Source organism: Scleropages formosus, chromosome 4 (assembly GCF_900964775.1).
Source record: "Scleropages formosus chromosome 4, fSclFor1.1, whole genome shotgun sequence".
In the NCBI taxonomy this organism is placed as follows: domain Eukaryota; kingdom Metazoa; phylum Chordata; class Actinopteri; order Osteoglossiformes; family Osteoglossidae; genus Scleropages; species Scleropages formosus.
In genome coordinates, this window is record NC_041809.1 from 21,085,581 (window position 1) to 21,105,776 (window position 20,196).

At 46.6% G+C, this 20,196-nt stretch overlaps 1 protein-coding gene across 3 annotated transcripts; it reads left to right on the forward strand.

Annotated features, from left to right (window-relative positions):
• Positions 1-7,136: 7,136 nt before the first annotated feature.
• pou2f3 (POU class 2 homeobox 3) lies at positions 7,137-19,533 on the forward strand. 3 transcript variants are annotated; one of them, XM_018755188.2, is made up of 13 exons: positions 7,137-7,247; positions 7,657-7,713; positions 11,380-11,414; positions 12,481-12,567; positions 13,182-13,287; positions 13,700-13,788; positions 14,197-14,373; positions 14,481-14,622; positions 16,031-16,164; positions 16,584-16,748; positions 17,675-17,717; positions 18,048-18,141; positions 19,130-19,533. In XM_018755188.2, the coding sequence occupies exons 2-13, from the start codon at positions 7,665-7,667 to the stop codon at positions 19,170-19,172; spliced, it is 1,164 nt and encodes a 387-aa protein (XP_018610704.2). In that variant the 5' UTR covers positions 7,137-7,247; positions 7,657-7,664; the 3' UTR covers positions 19,173-19,533. The 3 variants fall into 3 exon arrangements, with proteins under 3 accessions (XP_018610704.2, XP_018610705.2, XP_018610706.2); XM_018755189.2 differs by lacking the exon at positions 7,137-7,247 and having other exon boundaries at positions 7,617-7,713; XM_018755190.2 differs by lacking the exons at positions 7,137-7,247; positions 7,657-7,713 and adding an exon at positions 7,867-7,985.
• Positions 19,534-20,196: the final 663 nt, after the last annotated feature.

Consider the following 20,196-nt stretch of genomic DNA (forward strand, 5'->3'; position numbering starts at 1 on the left):
AGCGCTATATCAGCCTTTGGATCCTAACTGGCAGTTAACGTCTGAGCCCAGCCGTTGGTCTCCGGCACCTGGAAGTGTTGCTGCTGCTCTCCTTGACAGAGGGGAACTTCTCGTAGGCTAAGCTGGATGTGATGTGACACGCTGACAAAGTGAAGCTTCCTACATGGCCGCAAGGTGGTGTTCGGGGCTGTGGACACTCGGTCTTATGCCATAATAATAGCTGCAGCTAGTCTTCGGAATCATGTTGTTCCACCGGTCAAGTCTTACGGATCCGTTAAGAAGCTTGGAGTTTCTCTACTCGAATCTGTGGAACGTAACGTTGTGTTTACAGCAAGGCTGGTATTAATGTCTGTGAAGCAAAAAAGCTCTCCGTGTTACGTATTATGGATGTAGAATTGGGCTCCGTATATTTTTCAACAACTTTGAAGCTGATCAGGACGCCCTTTAAGCTTTTTTTTCGGTGCCAGGATGAGCTCTGAATAGATTCTTGTGGAGTGTATTATTACTGCTGTGTTAAGCACATGTTAGCAATGCTCTCGCAGATTCTAAATGGAAAAAATCCTCAGGCAGAACCACTAATACATATAAATGGTATCCCAGTGAGTGTAAGCTGTTTAACATCTTTCCTCTTCCCTCACCTCCTGCCCACACACACCCACCCGCCCCTTGGCGAGGTTAGGTTTCTGTACCCCGTGCACTTCAGTTTAGTGAAACGGTTCACTTGTACACATCTGATTTGTTCGATTTTTATTTATACAATGACATTTCTTTAGCTTTTTTTTTTTTTTTTTTGTATTTCTACTTGCCAAAAACTCATCTGGGCGAAACAATTTTTGTGGTAATGCTAAGTGCCTTAATGCATCTGAGTTTTGATGCTGAATAACAAGTGAAAAAAAATATTTTTGTATTAAAAAAAATAGTTTGGGTAAATGTGATTAGTTAATTTCAGAAATATGAAGTGGTTTGTAAATACATCAGTGTCTTGTCAGCCCGGAATGGGCAGAATAAAGGCCTCCTCCTTTTGCACTGCAGTGCTTTGTGTGCTCTGTCTTTCACTCGCTCTCAACCTGGGAACAATTGAGGGAGTCGCCTGCCTCGGAACGCGAAAACACGTTTTCAAGTTCGGCTGGAAAACGGCGCCTTTGTTCCGGGTGCCGTTTCGACAAGCCGCCGAACGCTGCAGCAGTGCAGCTGTGTGTTTAGTCCTGCGCGCTCCGCTCCGCTCGCTTCCTGTGCAGCCCACGCACACATATCCTTTCTGGGTTAGGGTCATTGCCTCTTCATCGGGACGTGGCTCTTTGTGCACAAGCCTTTTTCTCTATTCTCCTCCTCTCAGCTTATTGCTGTCGCTTTTGCTCCGCAAATCGATGAGCACAAAGGCGTTACGTTCTACTGCTCGTGTATTTCTTTATATCCGTACAGCTGTCGTTTGCAAAAAGGGTGTAACGTCTGAGGTACGTTGGCGGTGCACTCGTAATAACAATTAGTGAGGATTATTTGTGAAATACATTGCAGTGCCTCAGGTTAAATCAGTATTATTCCTTTTATGTGTGTTGACTTTTAAAAACATGACGAATGCTTTTTCCACGTTGCTGCCCTCTAGTGGTTGCTGCCCAAAGCGCCACCAGCCCGACTTCCTCTCCAGCAGAGGGCGCCACTGAGCTGTGAGAGGCGACTTGAAGCGCCCCTTATGTCGTCTTCCAAGGTACCCAGTGGAAAAAGAACTGCTCAGTCTTGGTGTACAAAGTACCCGACAAGTTGTCACACCACTCATAGCATTCCATTCATTTTAACGAGATTAATATTTCATAGAAACAGGATTACCGCTTTCTAAAAAAATTTGCCTTCTACATGTTTACCTAAGAGGGACTGATGTGCACCAAATTCCCGTTGCTGACCCACCGGGCTGTCAGATGTGCATTTGGCCACCAGGCTGACAGGTATTGGCAGTGACCGCAAAAATGTTACGGAGTTGTACGTAAAAACCAGGATCCACAAATATTAAGTTGTACTCAAGAGGGGTTATACATAAATGCACGCACGCGCACACACACAGAGTCCGAAACCGCTTGTCCCAGACGGGGTCGCAGGAGCTTAACCCGGCAACACAGGGCACAAGACTGAAGGGGGAGGGGCCACACCCAGGATGGGATGCCAGTCCGTCACAAGGCACCCCAAGCAGGACTCGACCCCAGACCCACCGGAGACCAGGCACAGGCCAAACCCGCTGCACTACTGCAACCCTCATATACACAAAATACTGGGATCTAAAATATTAGAAGTACTTACGGGGTAAAGATTATCATTTGTCAAAATTCTTAATATTTATTGAATTTTTTTCACTTACAAAGGTTTGTCAGAAGGTGCGCTGTAGTCATATTTAGAAGCACGGTTGCAACTCGATTTGTCGGCAAGTGGCCGTCTCATCCATCCATCCTCGGTCGCACAGCGGGCATGTGGTATTTAACCGAATAGGGGCAAGTACGGAGTGCGGCCGTGTTTCCGTGCGAAGGAGAAGAGTTAAACATTTGGACAAAAAGGCTGATTAAGTACTCTCGCTGTGGGTTTTCAGACTCACTTGTGCTTATTTCTCAAGTTACAGTGCCTTGCAAAAGTATTCAAGTCCCTTGAAAGTTAGCGCCATTTTCTGGATTTAAAAAGAGAAATACACATATTCTTCCAAGAAGTATTTTTTTTATTGTAAATCAAAGTGTTCTAATAGTTTATTTCCAAAGCTGATGTAAATGATTTGTCAAAAGATTTAAAAAAAATAAATAACACTGGGAAGAAAAGCTGCTTGCATAAGTATTCAGTCCCCACACATTAATATTTAGTAGAGCTTCCTTTTGGCACAATGAAAGCCTTGAGTTCACACATCATCTGAAACTGCTTGTCCTATACGGGGTCGCGCTGAGCCGGAGCCTAACCTGGCAACACAGGGCGAAAGACCAAAGGGACACACCCAGGACAGGATGCCAGGCCATCGCAAGGCACCCCAAGCGGCACTTGAACCCCAGACCCACCAGAGAGCAGGACCTGGTCCAACCCACTGTGCCACCCCACCCCAGAGCCTTGAGTTTTTCATGGTAAATCTGAAGCAGCTTTGCACTGCTGATCTTCCTCCCATTCAGCTACTTGATACTTTGGTATTTCAGTTGTTTTATTCTGTTCAAAGCCTCTATCACTCTTAGTCCCTGTGGCTGCTTACCAATGTAAAGCGTCAGGGAACCTCACACTGCCTCATTTCACATGAATGAATGAATGAAACCTTATTAATCACAGGGAGAAGTTCACTTCAGCTGCAGCAACACACACTGACTGGTGCATGGAGGTATGTAAACCTCTTGTGTCACTTAGTGCTTCTCATTAAACAACTTAACCCTTTCTCACCTAACATGGGTGGTGTCTAACGACCAATTCCATGTGTTCATTCAGAGGAAATCGTGCGTGTCGTAGAAAAACAGAAGTAGTGCAGGTGCAGAAATAAGTGAACCCCAAGCTGCAGTAGTTACACCAAGCAAGTAAGTAGAATCAGGTGTGCAAATCATAATCATTTATTCATTTATTAAGTTTATTTCAACATTTCACATTTACAGTATGTTTTATAAGTTTATTTTAGTATTTTATGCAAGAATAATGACCAACTCTGTAGGGTTTGCATACTTTAAAGCGGCACTATGTGTACATAGATACGCACACAAAGTAATCAAACATAAAAAGGAAGTTAACGAGAAGGAAGAGACAAATATAATTAAATGCGAGCGGACTGAAGGGTGATGAGTGACATGGTGGAGGGTGCGGTGGGGCAAAAGGCAACGCGGTGGTGCCACTCCAGTGTTCACTGGACCTTCATTCATCTAGTTCATGGTAGAAACATAACTAAGTGAGAATAAAGTCTGTTGGTAATGTGTAGCAGGTCCTGTAGCGTACAGGGCTGTAGTGTTACAATCCGAAGGATGCTGGTTCGAATCCCACTCCTGCTGTAGCGCCTTGATTGAGGCACTCATCCTCAATAGGTGCAGTGATGATGCTCTGCTCTATAAAAGTGTAAACAGCTGACATTACATTATTATTCTGACATTATAAGTCACCTTAGGAAAGGTGTCTGCAGAACAAAGATTAATAGTTGTGATGGGGCTCCGAAGTAGTGCTGAACAAGGTAACCAGCAGAGGGTTTCGGAAGCTGGTCAGGATACTGATCATCAGGACCCATCACAGTCTTCAGGATCTTCGAGCCTTTGCTTGTTAATCATTTCCATGTTTCTGTGGCAATTGGAAAAGGCGTTTTGATTTACCACTGCAAAGTGCTGCCTTGACATTGGCGTAGGAAGGACTCGCAAAGGGAAACCGGGAAGTTCTCTTTGTGTACAGAAGCCTCAGGGGTTGTGGGATGTTTCTGTAGAATCCTGTCCTTGTAGAAAACAAGGATATCAACCACCAAGTTACACAGAAGCCTCAGATTTCTAGGCTCCGGGTGTCTTACGGTGCAACCTTCGCATGGTCCTAGAAACTCTTCGAGGGACTGATGACCAAGATGACCACGGTAACATCCAATATCACAGATGAGTTCTTTTCATTCATCATCCTCATTTTGTTGAGAAACACTTTTATTCCAAGTTCCCTTCAGCGTTTCACTCATTGGTACACCTTGTATATTTACCGGAGCTGTTCGCACCAAGTTCCTTGTTGAAGGTTACCGTGGTAGGAGTGGGGTTTGAAAGAGCAACGCTTAGGTTACAAACAAATGTCCTCAAGTGCTACACAACCTTGCGTCCACAGCCGTTACCGTGGGATCTTGGTCGCTTTTTGGAGTTATAAGTCTGGCTTGCTCATCTTCTAGAACCAAATGTCGTGCAAGAATGTTCTCCAGTTTTTACATTTAGCTCACGCTTTTCTTCGAAGTAGTTTAAAATGTTAAGCTGCCTACGTTTTCCCCAGTTTTGCAACTAGGTACTTTTATGCGAGAATAATGTCCATCTATATAGGGTTCACATACTCTGAAGCAGCAGTGTAAATACATGTCTGTACACACATAAGATGTATGGACCCAAGGGATGTAGCTCTAACCGCTACACTCCCAGCTTTTACCCGAAGGGGTTCCTATATACAGTATACTTTTTAACTCATTACACATTATATGAAATAATGATAGAAGCTGATCTTAAGAACCACGGTATAATGTCTGGCTTTTAGTGTATTCTGTTGGGTATGGAAAGTTTCTGCTGATGATAACCTTTCATAGCACTGAATGACATTTAATGTGTCATGGACACTAATGGTCATTTCATGAGCCCAACTGCTATTTCAAAGGGTGGTTCTAGTGTTATAGTGGCTCCTGCTGCTGCTGTCTCACACCTGGGATGGGATGAAGCAGAGATTCAGTCTGGTGGATTTTTTTTTTTTTTTTTTTTTTTCCCCCCCCAAAGAAAATTAATTTAAAGGCAGCTTTCATATAATAAACAATTGTAGTGGAAAGTGTGCCAAATAACAGTAAGCAATGGAAATAAAATGAATAATGACCCAATTATTTAATTCCTGCAAGGGAAGAGTCATACACCGGGAGCACGAAGTGCTGGAATACACATCGTACGTTTCGGCTCATATTTTCAGAGGGTAAAATATCCAATTATGTCCAATTTATTCAGGATTTTAATATGAGCGCAGTTATTCTGTTCGGACATTAGGAAACCGAGCTTTAATCCAATGTTCTTGACACCTATGCAAATATGTAGCCCATTCGGTGCTGTTGTCCTCGAGAGTCATCATTATGAGCCCACCTTGCCGCTGTGTTGTTACTCACTATGCAAATGTAACGTGTTTTGCATTAGAGGTGGCACACAGCCAGGTGCACCACAAAACACAAGACAGATGTGGAACTTCAAGTCCAACGGCACATTACAACCTCTAGCTTACGTTTGAGCCGAGACTTCACGCACCAGCCGGCCATATTCCGGACTCTCCGAATCCGCATAAACTCTTACTCGTAGATATGGTAACCGCAAATCAACTGCGAAATACCGTTATATTTAACATTATATTGGAAATCTTTGTTTCAGATTCCATTGCTGTGAAATAAAATAATGTTTAAAATCTGCGTTCCTTTCGTTGGGGTTAGAGAACAAGGTGAGAGTACGGCACAGGGGTTTGTTTACTGTTTTGTTGATATTTTAACGAAATGGATCATGTTTGTCTGTTCAACGTGAACAGTTGCTCAAGAAGGATTGAGTAGTACTTTGACCTCTGTTAAGCTCTGTGTTATGGAATCGAACCCTTAGCGCCGTCGCATTACCCTGGGCAAAGGCACACGCAGGACTATGAACACCCGACCCCTAAAATCATATAATGCAATGGTATTAAAATACAATCTAGAAAGTCGGTGGTTTTTAAGTCATGGAGTTCACTACTTTTAAGGGTTCACTGGGTTTTAATAGGGATTTGTTTTTAATTTTTAGTTCAAACATTTGCTTAGTTCTATATTTCGTTTAACAGAAAATTTGTTAGAATAACAAATGTGAACTTGTTATGTATTCTTTAATTTAAAAACAAAAAAAGTATACTTCTTTCCTCCTGGATCCAGCGTGACGGCCAACGAGAAGCGATTACTGCAGGTTGGTCCTTCTGCAGAAGCCAGGAAAGTCAACGGAACCCGAGTTAAATTCGGTGCGTATGGATAGGGCCGCGGAAAAGTTTAACGTTGCGTTAACGCTGTATCTTTCATGAGAATCCGCAGGAGCGCGAAAGCAGTTGTGTACTTTAACAGCATTATCTGATTGTGGGTGGCGGCGGCGCGGGTTCGAGAGGAAACAATGGAAAAGCAGCCAGGATTCAAATGAACAGGGGACCAGTAGAGTTGAACTTTGTAGCGCAGTTGATTAATTTAAATTGCTTCCATAAGCATCCAGCTCTAAAATCAGTAATGTATAAAAAATGTAAGGCAAGTTTGTCATCCTGGGTTAGGGAGTGTGCTATGCAAATAAATAATTTTGAAGTTGAGCCTTTGTGTTTTTTTATGCAAAAAGACTGAGATGGGATAGGCTGTTCAGGGGTGCTCATGCAAATTGCCTCCCTAACAGTGAGATGATAGAAATGCCATCTTCCTGCATCAACCCAGTTAGCAAAATTAGTTGCATCAAAGTGTATTTTGGGTGCATTTGAATAAGGGACTTTATTTTGCAGTAACTGACAACAATTCTTGAAATAAGGGAAGTTCAAATGTAATTATTTAGTGGGGAAGCCATATGATAAAGGTGATGTGATTTTTCTTTTTTTTCTTTTTTGAGTATTTTGTGCATTGTGAGATATTTTTTGGTTTTTAAAAAAGTTATATACATCGTATTCCTGATAGGTATGTCAAATTAAATCAGATTTATGGGATTGTAGCTTTTCGGAGTAAAGCGTCAAGATGAAGGAACTAAGTCTGAGCTGAAAAGGACGTTTGCCTGAAATCATTGAGCGGTGAAGGGAGACTGGTCGGCACTGAATGGGGACATCCTGTAACTTATGAATATTATAGCAGCAGTGCAGTGTGGGAGCAAATTTGAAAGTGGGCTGCATTAGAATAACCTCAAGATCATTTCACTGTTAATGCTGCAATGGATTGCCTGCTTTCGGCATAAAGTTGTGCTCTTTAGTAAAATCAGCTTTTTATTATTACAGATATTAATATGAGCCGGGAGCCGGTGGAGCAGACGGAGTCCCACAGTGAACAAACAGGTAAGAGTTTTACTTGAACTTTTGGTGTTACCGTGAGCCCGCATTGTTCTAGTGGTTATGGATGGATGGATGGATGGATGGATGGATGGACGGACAGACGCTCAATGCTGCAAGAAACAGATATGAGGAGTCGGTCTCGGTGAAAATGTTTCATTCATTTAAAGTAGAGAGTGAGGACATAGCTTCTATCCTCCAACGTGCTTTTTAATAGCAGGGTGCTTATAAATGGGAGCTTTTCTTCTTTATGTCAAAGAATTATCATCTCTCTGTCGGTGAGGATGGTATCTGGATTTTTGGATAGTTTTTTTTTAATTTTGTTACGCTCACAGCCGAGGACTTTTTCCCAGCATTTTTTTCTGTTACTATTAAAAAAGTTACCTGTTTATTCCAGGCTGTTATTAGAAATACTCCAGTGTTGTTTGCTTTGGTTTGAAGCTCTATTTACACTGTTAATGTTCATTAATGCAACAAGAGCAGCTTGGACAGCTTTGGCCATCTAGCGTCTTTGTGCCAAGACTGTTTAGACAGGACATCTCCTCGCACATGTCAACGGATGAAGAATCACTATGAAAGTGCTTGAATTTGCTGAGCTGTCAAGGTTCGGTCCATCATTTTGCGTGATAATGAGAGATTTAACGGAGTTCCCATCCAGAACTTGCAGATAGCTTTTTCGGTGTGCATATTTTCGTATGGAAGCTCTAGGGTTGCGTTTCGTGCCGCAGCCTATTCTGAATATTTACACATTTAGCTGACGCTCTTCTACGAAGTGACGTACAATGTCAAGCCACTTGATTATTTACTTAAGGGTCGGAAAACTCGCCTTTTCCAGACTCACTTCGCCCATGACCTCTCCAGCTCGCGTATGGTGCAAATGTTCATGCACCGTAACTTTATGGTCGTGCCCAGATAAGCCTTTACTCAGCCGCTACTCCTGTATTGCTTGTAAATGTTTGTGTAACTTTAAAAAAAGGGAAAAAAAAATGGTAGGAAGGTGATCAGGATTCGTCTATCCTGCATTTTATGCACCTCATCGGTGAATCAAGTTGAAAATAAACTAGGTTTACTTAAGGATCACGCGTCTGCAGACGTGTCTCCTTCTCTTGTATTTTTGCTCCGATGCACGTCGCTTTTGGAGAAAAGCCTCCGCTAAATGAATAAATGTAAATGTACCCATTTGCACAGCTGGGTAACTTTTACTGGAGCAGTTCAGGGCAAGTACCTTGCTCAAGGGTACTACTACACAGCTGGAGGTGGGATTCAAACCTGCAAAGCTTAGGTCCAAAGGCGGCAGCTCTAGCCGCTACAGTAGCAGCCGCCCCCACCCGTCTGAGAGGCCGGAGTCGCACCGGAGTGCCGTTGGGCCGTCTATCGGGATGCGTTCGAGGTGGCGCAGGGAGCCGGCGTAGCCCCGAGCCACAGGCAGACGTGCAGAGCCGGGCTCTGTCCGGAACAACCGGCCAAAAGCGGAACTTGGACGCGAAAAGCTCCGCGCAGCCTGTGGTTTCGCGATTGTGCTTCCACAAATGTCCCTTTTTTTTGTTTTCCCCCTCCCGACTTTGTTTTTCAAACCTTAAACCTCTCAAAGTCAGCATTTTACCCGTCGGGCAGGCAGTTAGCTTCAACTTCTTTTTTGCGAACTGGTTAAGCAGCTCGAGAAGTAAGAACCGATACTCCTTTGGCCGAGATCGCCGGTGTTCCTCCTCAATGGTCAGCGTCCGGATCGCGCTCTCGGGGTCGCTGCGCAATGACAGGTTCGGCGGGTGTCGCGCAACGGTTAAGGCCACCCGGCGCGCCGGGCATCGTGGGAAACGTCAAGTCCTCCTAATGCCGGATGAGTTGCAGCACGTGGCCCAGGAGCGGCGGCCCAGGAGCGGCGCCCCGCTCCGAGCCTCCTCCTCGCTGCCGGTTTGCACGACTCCAAGTCAGGTTTTGTGCAATTTTACCACGGTTTTATGCCACCGCAAATCCCAGCACGTCGAGCTCTGAATTTATTTCAAGCTCTTTCACTTGTACCAGTAAGCACTTTGACTGGAAAGTGATTGCAGATGAGGGGGCGTGGTGGCGCAGTGGGTTGGACCGGGTCCTGCTCTCTGGTGGGTCTGGGGTTCGAGTCCCGCTTGGGGGTGCCTTGCGATGGACTGGCGTCCCGTCCTGGGTGCGTCCCCTCCCCCTCCAGCCTTACGCCCTGTGTTGCCAGGTTAGGCTCTGGCTCCCCGTGACCCCGTTTGGGACAAGCGGTTTGGAAAGTGTGTGTGTGTGTGATTGCAGATGTTCCTCATTGTTTCCAGAGAACTTGGGAATTATTTAATACGGAACCCTTTTATTTGTTTATTCATCATTTTTATTGCACAAGTTCTTGCTGATGTACGAGCTTGTCGTGGGTGGAAAAGCGACCGGCTTTTGCGTCGCTCGTTGCGATCACCATCTACGGAACTGGAGCCTCGAATCTGCGCACAGTAAAAATGCAGAACATGTTTAATGGTGCGCTATCATTCACAACAGATAGATAATGAAGAAAACGCCGGAAACTTAAAGAGGAATGCTTTCGCTGTTAACATTTCTTTTGGGATGAGGGCGGCATGGTGGCACAGCGAGAAGTGCTGCTGTCTCGCAGCACCTGGGTGGTCCCAGAGGATGTGGGTCAGTTTCCTCCGGGTGCTCTGGTTTCCTCCCACAGTCCAAAGACGTGCTGTGCAGGTTCCCCCATAGTGTGTGAGTAACAGGGAGAGTGTGTTCCACTGATGTGTGGATGAGCAGTGTAAGTCACCTTGGTGTGTGGGTTGCTCGGAGAACTAATTTCTCGAACTCGAATGATTTTTTTTGCAATATGATGTAAGGAAGTGGTATCAACAGCTGTAAAACCAGCAGACAGGGCTGAGACACTCCAAGTCTGTTCAAATGCACTCGTTGTATGCATATTATCGAGCGTGGAGCGAAGTGGGTTTCAGGGGCAGAGGCGGCATTTCCTTCCCTCCCTTTTACAAACACATAATATAGTTTGCTGATCTTTAGAGGTGGATTCTGGTTATTCTAAGAGCGAACTGTATCCCAAGCGGCTCACGTAAAATTAATTTTAAAATTTGCAGAGCTGTTCATTTTTACTGAAACCTTTCTGATTAGTCGCGAGCGCTGACGAGTTACGACGTTTTGATGAGTGGACGAGTGGGTTTAAGCCAACGCCGAATTTTCTAGGTCTGGGGCTTTTAACCTCCGTGCTGCCGTACCTGTGGAGACCATGGATATGCAGACAAACGGAAGACCTGCATCTTATCTTTGGTCCTCCAGTCAACGTGCCTCCCGATGTACCCGTCTTCCCTCGACCCACAAACTTTTAAATACGAGAACTAATGCGTGTTGCCATGGAGACGGGTCTCGACCACAATTTGCATAGCCTTGTGATTTCCATACTGGAAGTTTGGCTTCGGAGGGCATAAAATTTCCATACTGTGGCCAAGCTGTCTCAGGGCCTCCTGCTGACTCCCAGTGCTCCCATTTGGAATTCAAATTAACAGAATTACCCTGGACACGAGATGTTAAAACTCTCCAGCCAAGCGCCCATCGGTCTTCCGTGGTACTGGGAGGGTTAGGCTTTGGAACAGCCATTTCCAAGGAACTTACATTTTGTTTTCTTTTTGTTTGTTTTTTTTTTTTTTTTAAATTTCACAGACAGTGAACAACATGACCTCAACTTCCCAAGACAAGTAAGTGCAAGATACCGTCACGAGCTGAGTCTTTTGCTGGACATCGGGGATGGAGGGTTTGGAGATTGTTCTAGAGATTGTGGCTCCCCATAATTATTTCACAAATGAAAAATAAAGGCCTCATCTGAAACTGGGCTGAGGATAGACATACACATTTAATAGACATGCACATTTAAAGATGCACTGGTAGAACGGCGTATGAATAAAACCTTTGCGGCACAGTTGAGCACACAGGATGTTCTCTTTATCGCCGCCGTGTAGAGGAAGAGCTAGGGTCACCTCGGCAGCGGAGGGTTCGGGTCAACGGGCGCGGATCTCCGAGTGGCCCGTGGAACCACCTGCGCTGCACGACGCATCATTTGCATACGTTGTTGCCAGACTGGAGGGGCCCGGGAAGGGGAGGGGGTATGGGATCTGTTTGCTGAAGCTCCCATCTGGTCTAACCAGTAAGAGAGAGAGAGCGTAGGAACACTTTAATGAGCGGCTCAACGGAGGAGAAAGGTGACCGCTGGTCCCCGTCGCTGCCCCTGTTTATGTACCAGCCCCAAGTGCCACCTTCCAACAACAGACACTAGCCTGCAAGGCAGTGCGTCTTTGTTTCGGATGAAGTTTTATACATCTACTCGTGCGATGAACATTGGCTCATATAGTGGAAAGAAACCAACTGTACTTAAGAATCACACGTCTGCATCTATGTCTCTTTCTCGTAATGTAATATACTCATTGTATTTTCTATGAAGGGGGCGCGGTGACGCAGTGGGTTGGACCACGGTCCTGCTCTCCAGTGGGTCTGGGGTTCGAGTCCCGCTTGGGGTGCCTTGCGATGGACTGGCGTCCCGTCCTGGGTGTGTCCCCTCCCCCTCCAGCCTTGCGCCCTGTGTTAGGCTCTGCCTCCCCGCAACCCCGTATGGGACAAGCGGTTCTGAAAGTGTGTGTTTTCTATGAGATGCATGTCGTTTTGGAGAAAAAAAATGATTAAATGTAAACGTTTGCCCACAGTGCCATGTCATCTGAGGGCAGATCTAGATCCTTAAAGGAGGAAAGTGACTTTTCCCTCTTCTTTCAGATTAAAACCGAAGAGATCGGCGACTCCCCAAGCTCCCCAAACTCAAAGACATGTCACCTGACGCAAGGGTCCTCGATTTGCACGGGGGTACGGCCTTCGCCTGCTCCGCCGACATTCCCTTGCGGCCCGAGACAAAGCGGCTGCGGGAAGCCTGTCGAGGACTGAAGCATACAGCGATCTTTCAAAAGCGTTTCCTCAATATGTTCTCAGGTCTACAGCAAGCGCTGGCTTTCGTATTAAGAGCGATACGAGCACATATTGTCCTGGTTGCTCTTTTGAAAGTAGGCCGTCGACTCGTGGCCACTTGTCCTGGTCAGGAGCCTAGGCCACAATCAGTGGGGAGGGTACACTCTGCATGGATAGCCAGACACGCACCCATTCCCACACCGTGGGCAAATTAGAGCGGCCAGTTCATCCGAACCGCATGTCTTTGGACTGCGGGAGGAAACCAGAGCACACGGAGGAAACCCAAGCAGACACAAGGAGCTCATGCAAACTCTGATTGATCTGGACCCGAACCTACGCCCCAACAACCTGGGTGCTGTGATGTTGCAACGTTACCCGCTGCACCACCATGCCATCCAATAAGCCAACCGGTCGTGTCATTTTTAGGTTGTTTACCTTTACGCTGGCAGAAATGTGGCCCGCTTGATAACAAATAGGTTTGAATGCTCACCTTGCCCTTGGCTCGTGTTCCCCAGGACCTGCCCCACCTGCTCCCCCTACAGCAGCTGGTCCTGGTTCCTGGCTCACACCTCCCGCCCTCGTCGTCCTTCCTCCTCTCTCAGACGCAGACGGGACACCAAGGCAAGCGCTCACGTCCACCTCGACGCGCACAGTGCAAACAAGCAAACCTGCTAAAAAAAAAACCAGTATAACCTTCACCTCTAACAGAAAAACATATTGTTTTATGTTGACGCAAGGAAGTATTGTGAACGTTTAGCTCGATCCTGCTCTTTTTCCTTTTGTTCAACGGACACCTTTGGAGTTTCCTCAAAGCACAATAAGTGTGTATTTTTAAACTGTGAATTAGTGATCTAGGCAAAGGAATAAAGTAATCTGAATGTTAAAATGCAAGTCATTTCAATCATGGGCAGCTGTTATGAATAATCTTTTGGTTGCTCTAACAAGTTTTTGCTGAGGGGGGGAAAAAAAAAATCTTCCAACAAGTCCTCCAGGGTTTGCATTCATTGTCAATATTGCACCATTTCTGCTTTAGCCCTGTTGCAGCAAAACCTGCTGTCGCTGCCGCCGCAGTCCCAGTCGGCGCACGTGCAGCACCAGCCCGGAGTCGCCATCACGCCCCAGGTAGGGGACCCCCTTCCCCAGGAGAAGCGCATTCACGCTCCAGGTTTGTCAAGCGCCCCCTGTAAGGAGCTCCGGAAGCGAGATCCGAACGCGGTGCACGTTGGGAGGCAGGGCGGTGCAGCGGGTAGCGCCGGCAACGCGCAGCTCCTGGGCTCCGGCTTTGAATCTGGACCAGTGTGTGTGGAGGTTGCAGGTTCTCCCCACGCTTGCGTCTGATCCCTTTCGGGGGCTCTGGGCTCCGCGATGTTTCACGGGGCTCAAACGTAACATAACACGGCACTTGCAGCGTCTTGGTTATACAAAAAAGTGCCTTGAGCAAAGCTGTCGGCTAAATGACCGTAATAATGATGATGATGATGATGATGATGATGATGATCTGCTTTCTTGTGTTTGGTCTCTGCAATGCAGGCAATGAGTCGAACAGGCCTGACCGGCTCTTCTCTGGATGGGCACCTGGAGATGCCCCACCTGCAGGTGCCCAAACACATGCCCCCCTCGCAGCAGGAAGAGCCTAATGACCTGGAAGAGCTGGAGCTCTTCGCTAAGGCCTTCAAGCAGAGGCGCATCAAGCTGGGCTTCACGCAGGTACCGCGTCGTCGACGCCCTTGCGTCCGAGAGCCCTGGACCCGTGCGGGGGGGTGGGGGGTCAGCGTGGCGCCGAGCTTCACCGCGGCGTCACCGTGCCTTCACAGGGCGACGTGGGTCTGGCCATGGGCAAGCTCTACGGCAACGACTTCAGCCAGACCACCATCTCCCGCTTCGAAGCACTGAACCTCAGCTTTAAGAACATGTGCAAACTGAAGCCGCTGCTGGAGAAGTGGCTGAGCGATGCAGGTAGTGCACACACACACACACACACACACACACACACACACACACACACACACACTTTGTTTTCCTGCTTTTCAGGGGTTCCGCAGCGAGTCACGCAAGTCATGTAACTCCGAGCGCCGAGAAACAACGCTTCAAAACATACGCAAAGTTTTAACAGATAAAGGGCTGCATATTTGCATTTTCAAAGCTGAGCAAATAACCCTAATTAAAAGAATTTCTTTTCCGACTTTGGAGAGTTCGCTGTTCTTAAAACACGCAGAGATACCATTTGAAGGGCAAATATTTGTACTGCTTCTGTAACAACGTAATTTACGCTGATCATTACATAATTATACAAAAAAAAAAAAAAAAAACTGAAAGATTTATGGCTTCTGTTGCTAACTTCGGGAGGTGTTTTTCCTTTGATCTGGGGCTCCGGCTTCCCCGTTCCACAGCGCCACCTACGGTACCGCGCCACCTGCTGTCCGTACTGAGTAATTACAGCGCAGCTCTGGGCTGAAGCGCTCACTGCTCCCACTTGGCACACAGCTCATAGTGATGATGTTAGTACTTTATTACTCACTGTGTTAGGGTTACTGAGGGTAACCCTTTTTACGCCTGCTGTTGGCATAATTAAGATTTTGGTGGTGGTCATGATGATGATGATGATGGTGGTGGTAGCGTAGCGGATAGAGCTGCTGTCCGTGGACCCACATGATGCAGGTTTGAATCCCACCTCCAGCTGTAGTACCCTTGAGCAAGATACTTACCCTAAATTGATCCAGTAAAATTTCCCTGCTGTATAAATGGGTAAATAGTTATAAAGAGCTTGACATTGTAAGTCATTTTGGGAAAAAAGAGCGAATGAAATAACTGTATTATTATTATTATTATTATTATTATTATTATTTGGGTGGTACAGTGGCGGTGTTGGCAGCACTGTCCCATCATAGTGCCTGGGGTGCTTGGCTGCGGGTCCAAATCTGGCTCATTCTGTGTGGAGTTTGCACGTTCTCCCTCTGTCTGTGTGGGTTTCCTCCGGGTACTCTGGTTTCCTCCCGCACTCCAAAGACATACAGTTCAGTTTTATTGGTATCGCTAAATTCTCCTTAGTGTACGATTGTGTGTGGCTGCCCTGTCCTGGACTTGCATTCCATCCAGGGAGTACTTCCCCAGCCTTGCACCCAGTGATTTCAGGATAGGCTCCAGACCACTGTGACCCTGATCGTGATAAGTGCTTACTAGAAATGAATGAATGAATGAATGAATGAATTCATATAATAGTTTGATTGATTTGTTTATATTTCTATACTTAATTTAGGATTCGTTTAAGCATATAATGTTTTGCCATGACACCAGATCTGCAGCATTCACACATTTTTTTCAATGAAAACGTGTTGCCGTTAAAGTCGAACCCCTTCTCCATCAGAGAACTCGCCGTCGGACGCCATGGCCAGCGCTACCACCTTGCCCCCACCTATAGAGGGGTACGGTCGAAAGAGGAAGAAGAGGACTAGCATAGAGACAAATATCAAGATGACTTTGGAAAAACGCTTCCTGGATGTAAGTTAACTTCTCTGTACTGAAAATCCAAATATTTGTAAACCCTTCTCATTTCTCAGGCTTCTCTATTATTTATAAAGTCACACATCTGTGTATATATACAGTACATGAGCGCTTCCCTTCAGGGGGCTGAACCTGTAACCTTCTGCTCACGTGTCCAGTTCGTAAACTATTACGCTGTTTTGCTACTGTGTCAGGACTTGCTGTACAGTTCTTAAGAAAGAAGTGCTACTACCTGGGCAGTAATTCTCCGTGTACACGTTCCAGCGGAACGACGGAGTTTAGTGGGAAACGACATCTGGAAAGGAGAGCCGTGCTTATTTCCGAGAGCCGGCGCTCGCGGTCACGTTCAAAACGTCCAGTACTGTACTTTCGAGTCCCTCCGCACCACACCGATGGCTTTCCTCCTTGTTTTCCAGAACCCCAAACCCAACTCGGAAGAGATCACGCTGATCTCGGAGCAGCTGTCGATGGAGAAGGAAGTGGTCCGAGTCTGGTTCTGTAACCGGCGCCAAAAGGAGAAGAGGATCTTCTGCCCCGTGTCCACATCGCCCATCAAGCCACCCAGCTTCAGCTCCAGACTGGTGAGTTGAGAGCCCGTGCGAATCATCGCCATCTAGACTCATCAACACACGTTGTCGAAAAAGACACTGATCCCTCAGCGTAGAAACGCAAGAGGAACTCAGGCTCTCCTTATACTCTCTCACTCTGTTCCCAGCTCCAAAATCACCTTTTTCGCTGTGTCCCGGTCAATAAAGTTGAATAAATTTGGAACGCTGCTTATGTTCTCTAAAAATCTCAGACCCCGCTATGGTAGATAAAAGGTAACACTTTTCACTGTAACGTTTTTATTCGCTTTCAGCTACATTAAAATGAAAACCACGTCACACACAAACACACCGTCTGAACCGCTTGTCCCATATGGGGTCGCAGGGAGCTGGAGCCTAACTCAGCAACACAGGGCGTAGGGCCGGAGGGGGAGGGGACACACCCAGGACGGGACGCCAGTCCATCGCAAGACACCCCAAGCGGGACTCGAACCCCAGACCCACTGGAGAGCAGGACCCGGTCCAACCCGCTGCGCCACAACACCCCCCAAACGAAAGCTAGTTAAACATAAAAATAGTCGTCTCCAGTGTTTCTCCTTAACCTTCATCGTTGACCAGCTGGTGCCATAAACGTGTGGCGTCTGTCGTCGCTCGCACTCGGGAACACGAAACATGAAACGCAGCCTGCAAACACTGTGCAAGACAGTCGAATAACCTGGTCCTACACTTCCGTTTGATTTGGCAACGTTTCTCTGACATTCATCAGCTGGCCACGTAATCATGGATGCTGCCCGCTCTGCTGGAGGGAGACATTTTTAAAAATGTGAAAGTGAAGAAAATGTAATTATGAGCAAGAACTGAAAAATGTTTGCATGTATCTTTGAAAATGTGTAACTTGACCATTGGCAATATGAGAAGCTGCAGTTCTCTCCATCTCCCCGCTGTTCTTCACCCCTTTACAGGCTCCCACCTCCAGGCCTTTCAGCCCACCTACAGCCAGTGGGGGTGAGTGATGCCGGAACATTCCTCCAGCAAGAGGACAATTTCAAGGAATAAAACGGAGCAAGACGATTCTAAAATCACTTTTTTTTTTTTCCCAGTGGGGGGAGGGGGAGGGGGGTGGAATCTATTGTAAAGATCCTTTAAATCTGTTTTGCTGTTGTAGATGAAGGTTATATACAGAGCAAATTTTAGGGTAAAAAACTGTTTTCCATTTTTTCCAAATTATGAGAACAGCCCTGTGTAGCGAAAATATTTTTCTTACATTCTGGGTTTTGTCCCGACGTGAACAAAGCCCCGAGGACTTAACGCGGCGCTCAAATGTTGTTCTTCCAGTGTCGTCCAGCTCCTCTCCCAGCAGCCCCAGTCGTGGGTCTCCCCCGAGCACCGTCACCTCGCAGGGGGTCAACCCGCACCTCAGTGCCCCTGGGTGAGTGGTCTTTAATACCCCCCGCCCCCCGCGCCTGTACATACTGAACAGGGGCTGAAGGAAAAGCATGGTAACTGCAGGCTTTTCATATGTACAGTCAGCTTTTTACCCAAAGCCTCATTCCTGCATGTGAATGCAAGAAATGCTTTTATAACTGCTTGTAAGAAAGCGCAAAAAATTAAAAAGTCACTCATTTTTTATTTATTTTTCTCATTTGACAGCACAGGGTCACAGCAACGCACGGGTAGAGACGGTACAGCAAGGTGTTGCAAATGTCCACATGCATATAGTGAGGGCTCTAAGGCTACAATAAAAGAAATATAAATATGTAAGATCATGAGGCACATTGCAATAAGTCCCACGTGGGTGACCAGACATCCCAGAATTTGCTACAATTGATATTCAACTCGAGTGTTAATTTTTCCATTGGAAGACATTTAAACACACACACACACACATTTTCAGAACCGCATGTCTCATACGGGGTCGCGGGGAGCCGGAGCCTAACCCGGTAACACAGGGCGTAGGGCCGGAGGGGGAGGGGACACACTCAGGACGGGACGCCAGTCCGTCGCAAGGCACCCCAAGCAAGACTCGAACCCCAGACCCACCCCTGAGCAGCACTGTGGTCCAAGCCACTGCGCCACCGCACCCCCCTCACCTTTAAACACTTCGGTTAATATATTTGCAGAGGGAACTTCTGGGGTGGACCGCGATATTAAAATACATTCCCCCAGCGAGCGTGTAAGAGCAGCCGGCCTCGGCTAACTTCACGTTCTGACACATCCGGTCGTCGGGGAGCTTTCTTTTCAAACCGTCATTCCGTAAAAGTAGCAGTACGGAGGAAGAGCACGATGCCAACACTCCGCGGTGTTTAACAAAGGGTCCCCACACCGAGGCCTGCAGGGTGACGCCAGAACGAGCAGCAGCGTGTTTGTGCGATGGAAGGGGAGTGTGACGAGACTCGTGTGTGTTTGCTTGCTTTCAGGTCGTGGTACAGAGCCTGGAACCACTCCTCCTACCTTCACTGAGAAGTTCACGTCCCGATGATTGAAGGTTAACTTAAATATGCCACCCAAGTCAAATGTAGAGAATGTTTACAGAGATAGGAAAGAAGGGGGGGGGGAAACCAACTGGACACTGGTATGTAAGATAAACAGAGCTCCGGATATAATTTTTAATCTCTGAACTACATAAGCCTCCTCTGCCTCGAATTTTCCGAAGACCGTTACGAAGAGCTCCAGCTGTGACGTGGGTGTGGATGCGCGCGGTGCCGAGAAAGCCGAAACCGAACCTTTACAGCATCAGCACTGAACTGAGAGGGACAGCCTGAAGTTTCCTTGATTATGAAAGATGAAGACACCGCGTGGCCAATGTGCACTCGTTTAAGGACCGCCCCTTTTCTGGATTCGTACCTAAATATGGGGTGACCAGACGTAGTCTGTTTTTATATCAAATGAAGATCTCAAAGCTTTTTAGGCAATATTTTCTAAGTATATACTGAACAATATTGGTGAATATTCTGATTTTATAAATGTTTTTAACATGTACTTTTTTAGAAGCAAACATTAAGTTGCTGGGGTGTTTGGCTTTTGATTGCTCCTTAAATAAGGAAAATGTTTTTTTTTTTTTTAATGTCATTTTACTGCATTTTTAGATCCGCATGAGTAAACTGAGATGAGCTTCTTTTTTTTTTTTTACACCACTATACCTCTTAAATTTTAAAGTCTGAGAAGTGTGTATAAATACCAGTTGTACAGTTTGGATGTGCGCTGTCCTGTATGTTGTGACACTGCGGAAGGGGGACTGTCCAGTGTGGGATGGACAGAGCAGCACAATGTTGCATGGTGGTCTGAGCTCCAGTTTAGATATTTTTTCCCAGCCTCCACCTTAGTGCATCAAGGATGTTGGGCAGTTTGTCACATCCGGAGGACTTGGGGGAGGGGACCAACATTTTACAGCAGAAGTGCAGGCACCTCCATCCAGCCAGCTCCGAGACAAGTGCTCTTTGTTACGTTCTCCTGTGTCTCGTCCCCGCTGTTCTCCGCTCACGCG